The 19,427-nt window shown below is 49.1% G+C and overlaps 3 protein-coding genes across 3 annotated transcripts; 1 reads left to right on the forward strand and 2 right to left on the reverse strand.

Moving 5' to 3' along the window:
- Positions 1-872: 872 nt before the first annotated feature.
- On the forward strand, positions 873-2,475 carry PtA15_16A4 (uncharacterized protein; the record flags this gene model as incomplete). The annotated part of the gene is made up of 6 exons (XM_053164125.1): positions 873-902; positions 1,173-1,397; positions 1,497-1,619; positions 1,699-2,012; positions 2,084-2,127; positions 2,207-2,475. 6 exons carry the CDS (start codon positions 873-875, stop codon positions 2,473-2,475), a joined length of 1,005 nt encoding a protein of 334 aa, XP_053027654.1.
- Positions 2,476-3,605: 1,130 nt separating this feature from the next.
- On the reverse strand, positions 3,606-6,981 carry PtA15_16A5 (uncharacterized protein; the record flags this gene model as incomplete). Its single annotated transcript, XM_053164136.1, has 9 exons — positions 3,606-3,997; positions 4,071-4,182; positions 4,264-4,727; positions 4,811-5,005; positions 5,071-5,401; positions 5,483-6,298; positions 6,457-6,565; positions 6,642-6,834; positions 6,918-6,981. The coding sequence occupies 9 exons, from the start codon at positions 6,979-6,981 to the stop codon at positions 3,606-3,608; spliced, it is 2,676 nt and encodes an 891-aa protein (XP_053027655.1).
- Positions 6,982-11,867: 4,886 nt separating this feature from the next.
- On the reverse strand, positions 11,868-12,346 carry PtA15_16A6 (uncharacterized protein; the record flags this gene model as incomplete). The annotated part of the gene is made up of 2 exons (XM_053164147.1): positions 11,868-12,039; positions 12,105-12,346. The coding sequence occupies 2 exons, from the start codon at positions 12,344-12,346 to the stop codon at positions 11,868-11,870; spliced, it is 414 nt and encodes a 137-aa protein (XP_053027656.1).
- Positions 12,347-19,427: the final 7,081 nt, after the last annotated feature.

Below are 19,427 nucleotides of genomic sequence, written 5' to 3' on the forward strand. Positions count from 1 at the left end.
TTGCTGAGCTAAAACATAGCAAAAGCCAAAAAAAACTGTGGTGCCACGCGCAGCTCTCATTTACAGTAGCGGTGCTGGTGCTTTGCTGCCACTATCAATCAATTTTTTCCAATATTTCTAACGCTAATCCCTGTGAGGAGTAGCAGGGTCCGGCTTTGCTACGGAAAAGCACTGCTTTTTGTAGCAAAGCGTAGCTCTTGCGTGCAGGTAGCTTCACAAACGTCATCATTTTTGTCAGAGGTTTCACCATTGCAATACCAATTAAGGATCTGTTGAGCCTCTTCAGCCAGAGCATTTTCTTCCTTTTAACATTTTTCTAAGAGAGGAGTCTTGAATAGACCAAGATTATCCTTGTTGTTGCTTTCAATCAGTACAATAAGGTTGGGTTGTCTTTGTCAGCAATGTCGAGGATAACGGGTGGTTTTCAATGCTGCAAGAAGGTTTTCAGCAGCTTTTTCCATTGGCTTGAGGAGGATTTTCTCCGAAGTAAGCCCTCTGCTCGTCGTCTTTTGATCCGAGCTCTTCATGTTGTTGATCATAGGCGCCATCTTGGAGGCTAATTGAGGTCGGACTTCAACACTGGTCACCCCCCAGCCCCCGGGGCATCGGGGGTGTCTTCGTGAATTTCTCGAGCGCACACCCCGGCCAGGGGGCTCACACCAAAGTGCACTGTTGTTGTACATATCTGGCAAAGGGCTCAAGTGTCGCCGGCGGAGACTTTTAGTCCAAAACCACCACCAAAACCTACGATCGATCAGTCAGTTTAGTATTGATATTTTAAATATTTATGTACTGCTACTGGCCTGGCTGACTGTTTCTCTCCGTCCAGTGTGGAACGAGGCCGAACAGGTTATACTCCCTTCAGCCCGCCGATGATAATGATAGCCTTGATACTAACCCCAGTGCTCTGACCCCAGCACCACCACCACCTGCCCCTCGAGAACTATCCACTCGAGTCGCAACAGCCGCCCAGCAAAAAACCAAACACAAACACAACCTCAGCAACACCCTCCCCATCACTGCCCATCCTCACACCCACACTCGAACTGCCCCCAGCTGCAAGCGAGCCGCCGAAAGACCAGTCATCACTGCTGCAGATCAACCCCATCCATCACCACCACCACCATCAGCAGCAGCTCGGGCTGCAACTGAAACCCAACGAACCCAACAAGAACGAATCAGCACAGCCAAACAGCAACAAGCACCCAACAACCCCCGACCTACCCGTTCCCTCGAGTAGTGATAACAACTTCTTTGCCCGGACCCCCAAACCATCTGAAGCTAACGACAAGAGCATCTCATTGGCGCAAGCAGTCGCCCAATTCACTCAGACCAATGATAAGCCGAACCACTCACCCGCCAAGAGCTCTCCCAGCTCATCAACCCACTCTCAATCTGCACTTCATCCCCTACTCAAACAACAACAACAGCAGCAGCAGCAGCAGCAGCAACAACAACAACAACCGGCACAGCAACCAGCACAGCAACAGCCGCAGCACGCTCAGGTACCCTTTGCCACCAGTGCCTCCAAGATCGAGCAGAACACTACTGGTCTAGCATCTGAATCTCCCTCTGCACCAAACACTAGCTTTGAGGGGGTCAAGTTCAAGACGCGTTCGGTTGGTACCCTCTGATCCCTTCCTTAAACCGAACCATTCCGCTGACCCTTCTTCGCCACGGACGACGCTTTGACCCCAGGGCGGGCGACCTAAGGATCCAGTATGGGTTTACTTCCACACCAATGGGAACGGCACTGACGAACGGGCCACCTGCAAGTACTGTGGCTGGCACGTCGAGCGTCCCAAAGCGTTTCGGATGCGCGATCATATCGCCCAATGTGCCCAAGTCGATCCCGCGCGTCGAGCGGAGATGAGCCAGCTGATCGCCTTTAAGGAGGCCGCGGCGGCCGCCAAACAGGAGGAGAAAGCTCACCTTGCCACCGGCTCTTCTGCCAACGCAGACATCTTGAACTCGGCTTCTAAGAAACGTAAAATGGAGACGCCCGTTCACACGTGAGCTTGATCCTTCTCCCTTTTATCCTCTCACGGCCAACTTACCCTGTTCTCATCTGTTTCCTGATTAGGAAACCGGCTCTCTCCTTCGGGAAATCTCCGATCACCTCACATGGTATGTGTTCTCGCCACCCACCTGCCTATCTCATCCAAGATAATAAGAACTGATTGATCGAATTTGTATGTTGACCTAGTTCTGGATGCCACGTCTGGGAAGCCCGGTGACGACATGGGCATCCGGCTCGACCGATTGACAGCAAACGGGTTTGTGTTGATTGCGAACGGTACAACGGATCCCGATGGACGCTGCAATACGCTATTACCGGCCAACAGTCGGCCGGAGATCGGAATCTATAAGGTGACATTCTTCAGCAACGAGTGTATGTCCCCACATCCTTCCAGCTCATCTGACTTCCAGAGCTCTCATATCATTATGCTAATCTTGGCAACGGGCTGTTCATAGTTTATCAGAAGAGAGGCATCGTCTCTTTCTATCCGTTTGTCGAAATCACTTTCGAAATCAAAGACCCGACTGAACATTACCACATCCCTCTCTTACTCAGTCCCTATGCATTCTCGACTTACAGAGGATCTTGAATTTGAAACATTACCCACCTTCGAAAAGAACCATTTAATGCAAAGCTCGCAACTAGCTCATTGTTTTCTTTCTAAATAAAATGTTGATGCTAATTCTCTGGGTATCTTCATGTTCTCTTCCCGATTTGATTTTGCCTTTCTGTGATCTGTAGTGACAAATGATTAATCAATCAATTTATTTTTGACTGTTTCTCTTTTTGGATGTACCTTTTGCTTATATCAAAGTAAATACAAATTATTTAGTGTTTCCCGAATAGCTTGTGCACATTTTTGAAACACTGGGTACATAAATATTCTTTGCCCATTATCCTCCGTAGTGGTTGATGTGCTAAGATAGCATGTTTAGCTTTTCGTTTTTATTTGTGGCTGTTGCTGCAGCCATTGACGCATCTATTACACGACTTACTTAGCAGCACTAAAGGTGTAGCGTAGCACTACCCGCTACAACTCTGGGCGGTCAGCGGTAGCGGCAGCGGTCTGGCGCTAGGTATAGCAGGGAGGGTGCTTCGGCGCCCTCCTGACACACAAGTCCCATAGCAAGTGCCTAGGTGAAACGGACAAGGAATCATAGTTTTGAATATCCCTCCCACCAGAGCCCAAACTCTTGGCTCACCAAAAAGAGGCCCTGCAGCCAAGAGCTGCCAGAGACTTGTTTTGCAAGATCGCGCACCCGCGACAGCAAGGGTCCTTGTTGACAGTTTTGCGATGTCGTAGCGCTATTTTGCAGAATTAGTGCATTTCTTGCCCTGAGCCAATGTAAAAATACCCCTGGAAGAAAAGTGGTATGAATGTTGTAGCTGTAGCAGTTACGGGGAACTGCGACGGCCGAGAGAGCATAGTGGTGATTGGAATACTGCAATACACATACAAGCTAATAATAAAAAATAACAAAAAAATAATAATGACTTTCTGACAAGTGAAAGTGATCCCACACTCAGGGAAAAACCAAGTTGGAAACGATTGATCTTGATCCGACGACGCAGAGTTAGTGAGAGCTCAATCGACCTTTCGCGTCGAATTAGGACGAGCCGTGTTGGAGAAGGGACTGTCTTCAGTGCGGGCAGGGAAGTTGGAGCTGAGGTCGTTGCGTTGGCCGTTTTCGCTAACAATCCCAGCCATCTCGGCCAAACGATAGATGGCGTTGAGTAGGGGGGACGGAAGTCCCGGTGCAACGTCGTCATTGACCTCGACTCGTAATGAAGGGAATCCAGTCGAAGGGATGTTGGAGTTGCGATAGAAGGTGGGAGTTGTTGGAAGTAATACCGGGGTTGGGGTAGACATAAAGTCTGAGGTGCTAGTCGAAGAGAGCAGCGCTGTGTCTTCGTCAATCTCTTCCCAGTCTTCATCTTCGGGACCGCTATCGGTGCGCTGCGACTTTCGTGGGGGTCCTAGTGAAGAGCCGGTCAAGAACATTGAGCAAAAGGCTTTTGACGGAAGGAGATGTGGTTAAGGATTGCTTACTTCTTCCGGAAGCTAAACAGTGCAGCGGTCGGGGTTCGTAGACAGGCAGTTGAGAGTCGGCTGGCCCTTGATTAAGCATACACGATTTGCATTGCATGCAATCTTTCTGATGCTGGGCGCGTAGCGAGCGAGAAGGAAACTTGGATGAGTGCGTGGTAGTTTTTTCAAGCAGGTGACTAGGGAGCAGAAGTACATCGGCCAATCGTCCCTCGGCTCTTCTGACCTTCAGAAGTCTGCGCTTCCACAGCGTACCGGTGGATCCACGAGACTTGATGGGCGATGAGGCGGTAGACCAGGTAGATGGTAGTTGCGATTCGTTGTCGGACGACTTGGCTCGCCAGTGTCGGATGGCAGCACGAGCGGCGTAGAAGAAGACAAAAGCGATTCCACCATAAAGCCAAAATATACCGAATTTGCCGAGCCAAAGGACTGGCCCGGCACCGTCGGTGTGCCAGCTAGAGCCATAGTAATGTGTGAAGTAGGGGCCGGGGCTTGGTTGAGGAGCAGCCAGGTTTTTGCCGTACAGTTTCGGGGGAAGTATGCGAACTGGACCAAACGCAGGCATTCCAGGAGTGAGGCCAAATGATGGTGACCGCCTAAACAGGTTCAACAGAGCTGACAGAGCCATTGGACCAGTAGAGAACATAACAGTGGCATCTGAACAAAAAAAAAAAAGACGGAACAAGGTTAGATTTCAACCCCTGATTTCACCGAAGTGATGAGTGAGTTGAATGACTTACAGTTCAACCGATAATCGTGATCAAATTGCCCGAGACGATGGATGATAAAGTCCATGAATGGGTGACCTTTAGCACTGAACATCAAGTCGTTCGATATACCGACGGGGACTGTCTGGGGTAAGATGAGGTCGAAGCGTAGAAGGCTGTCCATGGGACGGATGCAGCCAATGTCGAGATCCATGTAAACACCTCCGTCTGGGTTGATTATAGATCAGTAACAGAGTGCGACCGGCGGTGTGATTGGTTGGATAAAAACTTACAGTGATGTAGAATGAAGTATCGTACCGCATCGGCACGTTGGATAGGATAGCGGTACCCATCGTAAATGGGCAGGAACCAGGGATATTCTCGCTCGATGAGTTCGCGCCCTGATTTGTCGGTCCACAACATGTACTCCCAGGATTCGTGGGCAGACACGCAGCTCTCGCGGACGGGGATCCAGCGGTCTGGGATTTGGTCGGTCTTCCAGGTCTGATGGATAATCTTGGGTACTCGGGACGGCCTCAGAGGTTCGACTTCGAGTTCGGAGGGCAGGATGACATCGGAAGGGTAGATTCCCATGTAGAAATTTACAGTTGAAAGGACAACGACCTGTAGGTGGGTGAGTGAGCAGGTCAGTAACTCGATGATAGTAGTTGAATGGGGTGGGGAAAGAGCGGTGAGGATACTAACGGTGCCTATGATGACAAGAACGAGGAGAACAAGCAGATAGTCAACCCAGGATCGCTGCTTGGGAGAGGGAGTGGCTGGAATGGGGCTTCGGGGTTGTGGTTGAGGTGATGAACGAGCCAAGAAGGAGTAGGCGGATGGTTTGCGAGCTGAGGCGGGCTTCTCGGAGAGGAGTTGATTGCATGTTGGGGCTAGACGATCGGGTAAGGCCGAGGGAGGTGGACGGTCCATTGGAAAGTACGGGGGCTTGGCAGAGCAGGTGTTGGAGGATGCAAGGTGGAGGGTGGGTGAACGACGGCGGATTGAAGGACGAAAGAGGGTAAGAAGATAGGATGGGGGAGGAAGGGGTGAAGCAGCAGTAGGCGAGGTTGGAGAGGAATACTGGGGGGGTGATGACGAAGGCGAAGGATGATGGTGATTGTTGGTCAGATTTGAATGAGGGACTGCAGAAGAAAGAAGAGGATCGAAGGGCGGAAGGAGAGAAGAATGAGAGTTAGTGGAAGATGGGTTCGGTTGAGTGGAGGTGGTGATAGGCTGGAGTGAGGCAAATGGGGGGGCTAGCGGAGAGGGGGGAGGGCTGGGAGCAGTTCCAGACTGGGGAGTCTGAGCCGAGAAGAGGTCCGAGTGGTGGTGGTGGTGTCCAGTCCGAGACGAGAGGATGTCGGGACGGGCCGCTTGGGGAGGAGGCTCGGACTGAGAGTGGTTCTGGTGGTGGACGGTTAGAGAATCATCTGGTTCGATCTGGGGCTCGGCAGGTTCTGGCGCGAGAGGCTGTTTTTGAGATGATTGAGGAGGAGGCTCAGGAGGGGGGGCGTGAGGCTGGTGATGATAACGGGCTGCTGGGGAGTGCTGGTCGGTGGATGGGTGCTGGGGATGATGAGGGGGAGGATGATTGGCGGTGGTGCTGTTGCTAGCGGGCATCTGCGGCTGGCGTGGAGGGCGGGGGCTGGCCAGTTTTGAGGGTGCCGAGGGTTTACCTGGTGGACAGCGTAAGGCCGGATGAGGATGGCTCGGATGGTTTTTGTTCGGAAGCTGGCCAGAGCGAGCGAGGCGAGGGCCGAGTCGGCTGTGGGAGTGTGGCTGGAGCTGTGGGGCGGGCGGGGTGGAGGGATATTGGTTATTGGTTATATTGGGGGCTGGCTGGCCGGTGCAAGCCACTGACTACCCTACCTCTGGCACCAACAACGGAGCTTTCTGCGAGGGGCTCGCTGGGACAGATGGGATATGGGGTGGGAGATGGCTGGGAAGGGAACGGATCTGAAACAGACGACTAGACTTGGCTCGCTCAAACACCTCGACGCTCCTGGCCGAGCAGGGGGAGGCCGGGCCATCTGCAATCCACTCCAAGTTTTGCTCTTAAAGGGATCCCCCACGGCCGGCTGGGGGGAATACAACCAATCTCAAAGGGTTCTCGGCACGGCAATACATTAACACGTACTTGCCCTCGGGCGCTGGATCTGGCAATCGAGCTGTACGCCACGCCCCAAGATCTTGCTGGCCATCGAGTCGCAAGACACCGTGCAAACGCATTCGTCATCCGAGCCATCCAACAAAATCCGCAAATAGAAAAACTGCCTTCAGAAGACGCACACCAGTCATCGCCACTCATCGCCCGGGATGAGCTCTGCTCATCCACGTCTCGCGGCACCCCCGACTCCATCCAGACTGCAGCGAACTTAGAAAATCGGCAGCTCATCGACAGCTTTCAGCCCTTCCGCTTGGCATCTTGGCATCACAGTCCACAGCATCAACCAAGTCTGGACCATCCGATATGTATCCATCTTGTAAATAAATCCATATCACCTACATACCTGCGAATCCATAAACACCTACACCGGCTAAGCGCATAAATACATAAAAATCAATGTACATATGCACATACATACATAATTCTTCCGAGCGGCCTCAAGCAGCCGATGACGAACGGAAGGATAGGCCATGGCTGCAAACAAACTTTCTTGAGTGGTACAGTCAAACCTGTGAAACCGCATAATTGTATAAGGGCTTAACCTCCCAAACCACATACTGATTTGGGTCCACCAAAATCTAATTTTGGCCTTTAGCTAACCCTTGTAACCACATAATCTGCCAAACCACATAGCAAATTCTGTCCACCAAGGGGTATGCGGTTTCAAGGGTTTGACTGTATTTGAAACCACTCAAGAAAGTTTTCAATATAATTCAGGGCCCAATTATAAACACTTATTGGAATTTTATTGAAAAAAAATCCAAATTCATTCAATTTTTTTTTTGTCTTATTTTTTTTTATGTACAGATTCCAAAATAGCCCAAATGACCTCGAGGAGGTCATTTGGGGTCAAAAAATTTCAAATTTTTGTTATCAAAACAACTTACAGGCATACAGTACATGTATGCAAGACTGTACCGCACTAATCCAACGGTAGAACTTTAGTTGTACCATTGGTCAGCAATACACAGCCGCAGGCAGTTGAGATTTGGCAACAGCCCCGCCGCCGGATGCATTTCCAACCAGGATCCATCCCGCCATACCTACCCAATCCAATCTCAGGGATCCCAAAAATAACACAACAGCGATGAACGCTTCAAACGGCCCACCCTTTGGCCACCAACCAGCTTCCCCAGGGTTACTACCCGCCGACAAACCTTGGGGGTCTCAATCAACTCATACCCAGCCTCGCGACCAACTTGGCCGCGAGTCTCCCTAACCCGCAGGCCCCACTTCCTGCCCTAGCAACACCAGCAACTGTGCCAGCTGCGCTCGGCGCCGGTGAGGAACTCTGGCCGGTGCTAGGCCGGCAGCAGTTTGGGGAGGGGAATGGAAAAAGAAATGAGTAGCTTTGCGTATGCCCTCCGGGATGATTGGCCGAAAAGGAGCGCTGAGAGTCGTGTAAGCGTGGGGGGGGGTTGATTTTACGACGGCTGGAGATGCGCGTCGGCGGGTTTTGTTTTGAGGGGAAGCCGGGGATACTGCCGGCGGGGTTGTGATCTAAACCAGAGAAGTGGAGGAGATCGGCGTTGAGGGAATAAGCTCAGAAGACGTGTGAAAATGCGGGCAAAAAGGCGCCAAGACAATAACTTAAACTTTGATGGAGGGCTGAAAATTACGGTTCAGAGTAGGTCCATGCCGCTCCAAAGCCGGAGTTCGAACTGAACTCAAACCCTGGAGCTTGTGACATCTAACAGACAGCTCATCACAACCTAGCGCGCACGCGCGCGCTACAACAAACAAAACAGCAGACACAAAACAAAACAAAAGGAAACAAGACAAAAACCAACCCTCCTCATCCAAACCCTATCCAACGCGCGCAGAATGAAAGAGGAAAATAACAAAACATGATGAAAGTGAAATAGACAGGGAACAAAGACATAAAAACAGAAACAAAAAGAAAGAAGGAAAAGAAAACCTGAAATGTCTTGAGGATGCGCGCCATGCCGCGCCATTGAATCTTGAGGAAGCCTTGAGGGCCGGAAAATTGAAGTCTTGATGTCTTGAATCCTGACGTCCTCTGGCGCGCGCCATGCGCGGCAAAAAGCTTGATCCTACGCGTGTACCAGATTGTCCACCACACCGGACCCAAGAAGGCAGGCGCGTGAAGGCGGTCCGGCCTGCGCGTACATAGATTTGTTCTGGGATTTGCTGGAGTCGCTGCCATTGCCACATGGCAGGTATCCGGTCGTCATTCCAAGGCTCCTAGCGATTGGGCCTCTTGAAGGCGGTCCGGCCAGCGTGTACGTAGATTTCTTCTGGGATTTGCTGGAGTCTCTGCCATTGCCACATGGCATACATATGAATAGGAGTGGCGTAGAGGGGAGGAGGGATCATTTGCAGCAATTTGGTCGGGTGAGGCCGTGCGGTTGTGGTTATGGCACTGGTTTGGCGGGGGGGGGCGGAACAGGCGGTGTCAGCCAGGAATTTGGAATCCTTGCTGTGTGGCCGCAGGTTTATAATTGTACATAATTATTGAGGCTTTATTGAAACATTTTTGGGCCTGTATTTGCCACAAAAAGTTAAGAGTTTTTTTTTTGAATCAAGTTTGGAATAATTTACAATAAAACTTTGATAACTGTTTATAATTGGGCCCTCAGACTGGACGTCGGGTCCCGTTCGCGGCGGAAACTGAGTTGAGATGTTTTCCAAGACTTCTATCAAATAGTTCACATTTGCTAAACATTTGGTTTCTATTCCTCAAAAAGTTTCCCACAACTTTTTTGTTGAGGAAAAAGGTTTTTGCAAACCACAAAAACTTTTTTGACTCAATTGAAAAAGTTTTCCAGAACAACAGAAGTTCTAGAAAACTTTTCTGACTCAATTGGAAATTTTTCAGGCTCAATTGAAAAGTTGGTTCAGAATTGCGGAAGTTTCAGGAAACTTTTTGTAAACCAGCAAACTGAACTGCAAAAGTTTTCCAAAACCATTTGGAAACCACCTTAAATGTTCACTGTATGTATCACAAAACATTTCATACCCGATGAAATCGTTCACCTGCGGATTGTTTGGGGGCAGGGATTGGGGGTAACCATTGGATCACTTCAAGGATAATTAAATTTCCCAAAAAAAATACTCAAAGTTTGAGGTTGGGAAAATCATTGAAAAAAAATCACTCCGTACTGAAAAAAAATGCAAACTGAGCGTGCTCAGCCAAAAAAATAAAAATGTGTCAGACTGAGTAAAAAATAATGGGGCACATTTTTGGGATGATTTGTTGGACGGGCCTGCACAAGGCCCGCATGGGCCACTAACAGGCCCGTTGGGCCCATTGAAAAAGTAGTATTTGTTTGGAATTCCCATGCTCTGCTAAAATGTGAAATGGGTCAAACTGAATAAAAAACATGGGGGTACATTTTTGGGGAGATTTTTTGGACAGGCCTGAATGAGGCCCACATGGCCCCCACAAAGCCCACTGGGCCCATTGAAAGAGTAGCCTTGGTTAAGAAAGCATATGCTCAGCTAAGAAATAAAATGTGTCAGACTGAGTAAAAACCCTAGGGGCACATTGTTGGGGAGGCTTTTTGGACGGGCCTGCATCAGGCCCGTACGGGCCAACAGGGTTCCAAGGAAAAGGAAAGGGCCTGGACATACATTCTGTGAGTGCACAAATTTCATACAGATGTCAGAAGCCCTTCAATATCTTCTGTTGATTAGTGGTCAATTGGTGCTGTTCTGAAACATCATATGGGCATTCTTAACCAAGACTACTTCTGGGTTGGCCGAACTAGCTTTGGGTGGGCCCTGACGGGCCTGATGCAGGTCTGTCAATAAGCCCTCCCCAAAAGTGTGGCCCCATGTTTTTTACTCAGGTTGACACATTTTTGCTTCTTAGCTGAGCATAGGCATTCTTGACCAAGGCTACTCTTTCAATGGGCCCAGTGGGCTTTGTGAGGGCCATGTGGGCCTCATTCAGGCCCGTCCAAAAAAATTCCCCAAAAATGTACCCCCATTTTTTTTATTCAGTTTGACCCATTTCACATTTTAGCAGAGCATTGGAATTCCAAACAAATACTACTTTTTCAATGGGCCCAACGGGCCTGTTAGGGGCCCATGCGGGCCTTGTGCAGGCCCGTCCAAAAAATCATTCCAAAAATGTGCCCCATTGTTTTTTACTCAGTCTGACACATTTTTATTTTTTTTGGCTGAGCACGCTCAGTTTGCATTTTTTTTCAGTACGGAGTGATTTTTTTTCAATGATTTTCCCAACCTCAAACTTTGAGTATTTTTTTTGGGAAATTTAATTATCCTTGAAGTGGATTGCCATGGTATTCAAACATGCATAACACTAAAACCTAACTATAACAACAACATAACTAGAATGATATCCTAAGGGAGGGAGGGAGGATAACAGCACCAAGGGAGTGGTTTGAGGAAATTGGACGGAGGGGGCGAGGGAGCAGGATATCAGCTTCCAATCAAGAAATACTTGCTTACCCGGCCTACCACCCCGTGCCATTATCCAGCAGCCAACTTGATCCAGTTCTTGCCGATCAGCGCCACCTGGGATAGTGCAGCCCCTGCCACCGCCGAGACCAAGGTCAACAACCCTTGCAAAGCGTTCAACCGGCTCATCAAGCACTGACTGACCAGCAAATTCAAGTCTGATCTTAACAACTACGAGTACACCGGCTCCCCCCATCAATCACTCCTCCCAAATTGACCAGGGTCCTAAGATCAAGAAGAAGGATGAACAAGCTGCACTCTTGAGGATCTGAGTCTTAGTTAGAGCGCTGCTTACTTGGAAGCAACTGCCACAGTTGTTGGCTTGGTTCAAGCGGCCTGGAAGTAATTAATAGTTTGTTGGAATTGTTGGTAGGCAATAGCCCGAGTGAGCTGCCCGCTGGAAAGTTGGGATTGGAAGCCACCTATCAACCAGCTGGAGCTGACCAACAAGGAGCTTGAGCTTTGCTGGCTTGATTAGAAGCTGCTGCCGCCGGACCCAAACCCGCTCAAGCCACCAGCGCTATATAAGCTGTTGGCATTGGCGCTGCTTGAGCTGCCACCACCTTGGAAGTTACCAAGACCGAGACCACCGCCAAAACTGGGATCAACAGCAGCTGCGTAAGTGAGACCGCCACCCAGACCGTGACTGTAGCGGAGGAAACAAGTGTTATTCAAGGGCGAGCACACTGGCAGTGGTCTTCAAGTACTCACTCGGCAGGGGTGGCAATGACAGCTGCAAGGAACAGGAGAAAGAAGAACCAATTTCCTCTAACATTTGTTCCCAACCAAAACTCTCTCGGGACATCGGCGCCATCAGAGCTAGAGTGTTCTCTACCACACCAAAACAGAGCCAGAATCTTGGGTAGAAGAGAAGAGATGTTGAATGGACTGAACTTTGTCCAGATGTCGGGAGAGTTCGGAGTTGCAGATCTGGAATTTAGATGTCCGAACATCCTCAGCCTCAAAGAGAACTTCAGGCAAGCTGAGGTTCTTCAATTGTGCCTGATTAGCGCTCGCAACTTCATGCTTTCTTGAATACCTGCCAAAAAAAAAGGGGAGAGGAATCACATGGGGGGCTCAAGTTCACAGGGCAGAAGTGCTTGACTTGGGATGAAGGGGGAAGCGGCCGGTGTGGATGGTTGACTCGGTGCAAAGGGAGGAACGGCGGGTGGAGCAATGTGTCAAGGGGGGAAGAGGGCACTTGAATTTTCCAGACTCCGGTTGGCATTGGGCTCATGGGAATCCAGCACATCCAGGCTTTTCCCAGAAGAAAGGTTTTGACACAGGGTAGAAACTTTTCTTGAGGAAGAGAAAGATTCTGAAACCACCCAATGTGGTTTCAGAAACTTTCTTGTTCTCAAGAAAGGTTTCCCCAACTTCTTGGGGTGGCCAAACCAATATGAAACTTTTTGTGCAATAAAGTTCTGCAAGAGGTTCTGCAGAAACCACATTGAAATGTTTTGGCACCAAAAGTTCTGCCCAGAAGTTTCTGGAACCTAAAAACTTTCAGGAAATGTTTCAGGGAGGGCAGAAACTTTCTCAAAACCATCTGGAAACTCAAAACTTCTTTGACAACCATTTGAAAACTATGAAACTTCTCCGGAACTGCATTGGAACCGTGAAACTTTTCAGAAAAACTTTTCTAGAAACCAAACTCAAACTCAAAAACCTTTCAAATACCACTTTGAAACCCAAAACTTTTCACATTGATCACAAGAAACTTTTCTTGCAGCCGTGGTGTAGGCCAGAAATGACGTACATGTGGATTGACAGTGATCAGTTATGGATGGACAAGGACAAAACTTGCAGATCCATTCAACATTCAAATCTTCAAATACATACCCAACAAACATCACAAGACTCATAACTTGAAGCAAACCAAAACAAGGCACACATCTCACATGACCCCAACATCAAAAAATAAATATCTATGTATTGTACATGTTTTGAAGAATCCTTGGGCGTATTTGCAGGATTTTCCTGTATTTTCCCCCAAGGTTTGAGGCTGTTCAGGTCTCTTTTCATTCTGATTTTTACCCCTTAAAGGCCATGATGGCATCATCAATGATCATCTGGGCCCCAGCAGCAATGATTCCCGTGCACCCGGGCCACAGCATAGCAGCGTCTATCTCCCCACCCACCACCATCATATGTCGTGATTCGGGATCAAGCTGTTTTGCAGGGAAAACCCACCACCGGGATATCTCTTGGATAGCAAGCTCTTGTTCATTTGTCAAATTGGCCCAGAACCAGCTCAACTCAAAGTGAGTTGAGATTTCTATCCTTTCTGATGGATGCTATTTTTTCTTTCTTTTTTTTCTGCATGTAGGCGCAGGTCATCCACTGCAAGATAACGTTCAAGCTTTTCTTTTGTGTAGAGGCTGTAAAATGAAGATTTATCTGGTGAGAGTCAAACTCACAACCTCAGCTATGCTGAGACACATACTAGAGTGCTGCCTTTACCAACTAGGCTACAGATGCTTGTGGCTGCCAGCTGGGTGGTTGGTTGGTAGTGCTCATGGATCAATCCAACAGCCTGCCATACTGTGGTGATACATCATGGTAGCAGACTAACAAAAACTCAACATTTTGTAAGCCAGGTAGCAAAGAGGCCTACAACATGATTCAACTTGGCAACAAGTGTTTCGAGGTCTTGATTGCAGCGGGCTCAATGAGCCATCAAGAGTTCTGGAAAATTGTTGCAGCTGAATGCAACAAGATCTACGAGGGCAACATGGCAGATTCTTTAAGCCTAATCTTGCTGCTCATGTTTGTTGGAACTGTATTATCATAAGATGATTTTAGTTCCACGACTCCCGCAGCACTGATTTGGACTGCGGAAATGGTTTGCGTTTGCTTACCATTATTTGCAGCTGAGGTTCTCAGCACCTTTCTCAATTTATGAGACTGGCACCACTCCTCTGAGCTGGAATTCTCACAGTTCAGAGTCTGTTCTGCAGATTTTTTGTATTTGGGGGTGGTCTTCAGACCCATCAATATGTTCCAGTCAATGTCTGATTCAGAAAATCCCAAGGCGACCGGGTTAAGAATGAGCTCTCCGGCACCCAGGTGCAAGAGGTACCTGGGTACCGCACCACGTTTTTCAGAAAAATGGGCACCCGGCCCCGCCTGGCAGGTGCCAGAGGTGTACCAGCAGTACTTTGCCTATTTTTTGCGTGTCAGATCAATCCCTAAATGGACAGGCCGGCCGCGCCTTGTTGTCCTGTCCGTTTGGGTGCAAACAGACAGGACAACAATGGCAGACAAGGCTGAAGCTGGCTGGTGCGGGAGTCCGGGATTTGGCCAGAGCCCCTATGGGGTGTGGGGCAGGAGCCCCGGCCCAACCCCTGCCTGTCCACTCCCACACTGCCAGCATATTTGGCTGGGATGAAGTCATCCCAGTTTAACTTGGATGCCCTCAACCAATTTAAAATGGGTTGCTCTTGACCAATGAAATATAAATCCAAGGGGGGTACCTTGGATTTATATTTTATCAGTTGAGATCAACCAAGTTTAAATTGGTTGATTTAATCCCAGTTTAACTGGGATAACCTTAACCCAGCTAATTATGCTGGCAGTGGGCCATGTGGAGGTGGGGCGGTACTTGGGAGGGTACCCGGGTGCCGCACCGCTTTTTTCCAAAAAACAGGCACCCAGCACCGCATCCGGCACCCTCCGGCGTGTGCAAGCCAGGTGCGGGGGGTACCCCCCAACTGGTGCCAGGTACCTGCCCCGGGTGCGCCGGCAGATTCTCTAATTAGGCTCAAGGAAAATCCTGGCCCACAATCTCTTATTGAGATAATCTCAGTCAGCGCCAAAGGTAAGCAACTGTAGAGGCCTGATAAGATGATTAGATAGTCACTAACGTGCTATCCGCTTCTTTTAGACAAACCGTCAAGAGCAATCAGACCGATCCAACCAATACCACTCAAAGATTTGGAGAAACTATAGGTAAGAGATTTGAGTTCACATTGACGCAAAGCAAACACAAAAGAAAATTACTGAAGCTGCGATGCTCTGTAAACAGACAACATAGCATCACTACTGAGTCGCTTTGCCAAAGCGTTGTGAGGGAATCCTTAGATCAAAGGACCACACCAAGTAAGGAGCCAATGTCCTCTGAGGAAAGAGATCAGAGGGAACTTAAACTTATTGAATAATAATGTTCTCTTGATCAAGACCAAGTCAATCACAGAACTTGACTTCTTTCTTTCTTAATCACTTCCCTTGACTCTCAGCAGAGAGAGGCCGTACTCCTGCTCTTAGGTAATTCATTCTCCGCTTAAAAGAAGATTTATTTATCCTTTATTCTATCAAGACATCAAGAGTTGTAATTACAAGCAGAAAGTCTAACAATGAAATTATCTTAGTTCTTTGGAGTTTTTTTTGAACGACAACAAAAAATTCATCAGATGGATGAGCTGTGTTGTGGACCTTGGGATGGACCACACCTCCGCGGCTTTGGAGATCTTGATGCAGAATCCAGCCACAAAGCAAAAAAATGGAAAGTTGCTGCTGCTTTCCAAAACCACATGCTAACACAGCGAACTGCAATCCAGGCAAGCAGATCAAGCTCACAAGGATCAAATGACGTCCCTCCGGTCCAAGATCTTTTCCCTGGCGATTTTCAAGCCTGAAATGTGGTAATGAACCAAATCTACGCTAACCACCCGCCCAATAAAAAGTACAAGGATCAAATGCCGGTCTACATCAATCCAAAGGATCCTACTCATTACATTCCATTGAACGGCGGGGTGGTCTCCAATTGGTCTCAAGCCATACACCACCCAAAAAAAGAAGGCAATGAGTGCACATTGTCATGCTGAAATATATATATAACAACATTTGTAAACAGAGCAAATCCTTCTGAAACTTTTGTTGTATATTTTTCTTATATATTCTCAACTTTGAACCTAAAAAGATCATATATGCTTTTTTATACCTTCTACCTTGAAGGATCCCAAAGGTGTGCAGTTTCTAATAAGATATGTGATTATTTATGGACTTAAATTAAAAACTCACTTGAATTAGGATTCTGGCTCCCAGGAGGTTGCTTACACCACCTTGGCCAATCTAAAATTTTGAATGTGGGTCTTGCAGCTTCTTGTGTCTCAGAAATGCAATCCCCCTCTTGGAAGGGAAGTTGGAATAGAGTTCTAACTCTCTTTTTCTCTTTTCTTTTTTCTTTTGGGTCATGCTAAATGCACACCAAAGTTTTCCTACGTGCGCGCCAAAAAGCCGTACACAGGTGTGTATGCCATTGGGTTTTGGCGTGCAGGGAAAAGTATGCCAAGACACCCCGGCAAGCTGGTAAAATTCCAGCTTGCCAAGAGAAATTTATATCTCTATGTGAGATGAATTTGTACCAGCTCTCTGGGAGGAATACATACCTCCCGGCGAGGTGAATTTGTAAACCAGCTCACCAAGGGTATTCTTCCCGGCGAGCTGGCCAAAGCCCAGCTCGCCAAGAGCAATGTATTCTTCTTGGTAAGATGGTACAAATCCATCTTGCCGAGCGTTTTGTATTCCTCTCGGCGAGCCAGTCAAATTCCATCTCTCCAAGAGGTATGTATTCCTCTTGGCGAGCTGGTCGAAGTCCATCTTGCCGAGAGGTATGTATTCCTCTCGGCGAGCTGGGGTTTGGGGAATTGGTGTCCCCAGTCCCGTACGCGAATTATGCAGGCGTACGGGACTGAGGACCGGGTTTCTTGGCGTATGTGTCCCTGCCCGCCAAACATGATGGCGTACACACTTGTCTACGCTCTTTATGGCGTGCGCGTAGTAAAAACTTGAATGTGAGTGCAACATCCGATGAACAGAGGTTGTACTTCCAACCAATGGGTGTACAACCTCCATTTGATGGGGGTACAACCTCTATCTGGAGTTTGCACTTCATCAGCAAGGCCAAATCAAGGCTGAGTGAATTTGGACAATCATCCAAAGTCGCTTTTAGCATAGAGGTGCACCTAGGCTAGAACTCGCGGGGTACCCGGCCGTTTTAGGGTTGTCCCGTGACCCGAACCCAGCGGGAATGGACATGATACAGCAATGTCAGAAAAGCTTGCAGCCAGCTTTTGGACCGCTGATTTCAGCCTCAAAGCCTGTATGGCTCCTGTACATCAGGAATGCCATCAGAAGAAAAAACCCAGTTTCTTTGTTTTCCACTTTGGGGCCTTGAGGGCCCCACCATTGGATTCCTGGAGTGATTTTACTTCAATCCGGCCCTTCGCCGCCCCTGGCTCCTTTGCCCCTTTCCTGGCCCGGCACCCATGTCAAGCGAAACCAGCTGCCCAAACGGGTTTTGTCTGCCTGTACAGTGAAGCTGTACAGGCCTGTGGCTGAAATGCAGAAGTCATTTCAGCCACAAAATTTGGCAAGCTTTTCTGACATTGCTGTATACCTGTGAAGCCCTGGTACATGTTCCAGGGTTACAGTGCGCCCGGAAGTGTACCCAAGGCGTCCGGTGTGGTGATTTATATAGGCAAGCGTGGTAGAATGTCCACGCGGGGATAGCGCGGGCGGGAATGCACAAAGCGGCCCAGGCCGAGTGCATTCCGGTGACATAAGCACTGAGGATGAGGTCAGGAAAGCACGCTAAGAAAGCTTATGGAAATTCACGCTTGGACTGGAATGCACGGATTGCGGATTGCGGATTGCGGATTGCGGATCACGGATTTTGGATCAGGTATTCGGATTGGAGCGGAAAAGACAGGGCTGGACTGCGGCGGGGCTACAAACGTGGACTGGTAGCAGCGGCGCGTCAGCGGGTGAGCCATGACAGCCAAAGCGGGTTCCACCAGCGGGTGGAACCGGGGTGGAGGCGGCGGCAAGAGACCAACTGACGGGGGCTAGACAGAGGACGGTGGGAGGTCAAGCGTCGGAGAGGAGCGGAGTCTGGGAAAGTGACAAGCGGTATAGCGGGCGGAGCTGGAGGACTAGTGCGGGAAAGTGTCAGACGTGCGGGATTGGGTGGGAGCGGCAATGTGCGCAGAGAGAAGGAGGGGGGAAGGGGCTGGAGGATTTTCTCTTTCTTTGGGGAATGGAATTTATCCTATTATTGGGACGGAATTACTCATCATTTTACTTACAACTACGGACGTACTAGAGTTATTAGGAGATTATCTGGGATCTTATCTTTACTTTGAGAGTTACTTCCAGATTTTGTGCTTACGAATTGCGGAGCTTTATTCACTTGCGGATTATTACGCTATAGGTCAGGCTCAGTAGAGGAGCGCTGAAGGCTAGTGGAAAGTAGCAGTGTGGAGCTGAGTTACCGACAATCACACAGCCCGGACACTAATATTCTTGAAGGAGGCGGTCAGCGGACATTTCCACCGACTAACCAGCTTTCATTCTCACACCGGCACCCCATAACCTCCTGGACTCTCCTGGACTAGAGATGGCAAAGGGGTACTTGTTGCCGGGTACCCGGTACCCGTTGGCTGGTACCCGTTTGGCCCTACAGGTACCCGCCGGCGGGTGCCGGGTGAGGGTGCGGGTGTCCAGAATTCTGGTTGGAAGGACGGCAGGTACCTGGACGGGTACCCGCCGGTCAGCCGGTCATCAAAGAGGATACCTCTCAATGAGCGGCTGAACCAGTCATCGAAGCGGATAAAAGCTCTTGATGACCGTTCAGCCGGTCATCGAAGAGCCTACAACCTCTTGATGACTGGCTGACCGGTCATCGAAAGGGATACAACCTCTCGATGGCCGGCTGACTGGTCATTGAAAGGGATACAACCTCTTGATGGCCGGCTGACCGGTCATCGAAGAGGACAAAAGCTCTTGATGACCGTTCAGCCAATCATTGAAGAGCCTACAACCCCTCGATGACCGGTTGGCCGGTCATTGAGGAGGCTACACTCTCGATGACTGATTGGCTGGTCATTGAGGAGGCTACACTCTTGATGACCGGCTGACCGGTCATTGAAGAGGCTACACTCTGGATGACCGGCTGACCGGTCATCAAAAGGGATACAACGCCTCAATGACCGGCTGACGGGTCATCAAAAGGGATACAACCCCTCAATGACC

Source organism: Puccinia triticina, chromosome 16A (assembly GCF_026914185.1).
Source record: "Puccinia triticina chromosome 16A, complete sequence".
In the NCBI taxonomy this organism is placed as follows: domain Eukaryota; kingdom Fungi; phylum Basidiomycota; class Pucciniomycetes; order Pucciniales; family Pucciniaceae; genus Puccinia; species Puccinia triticina.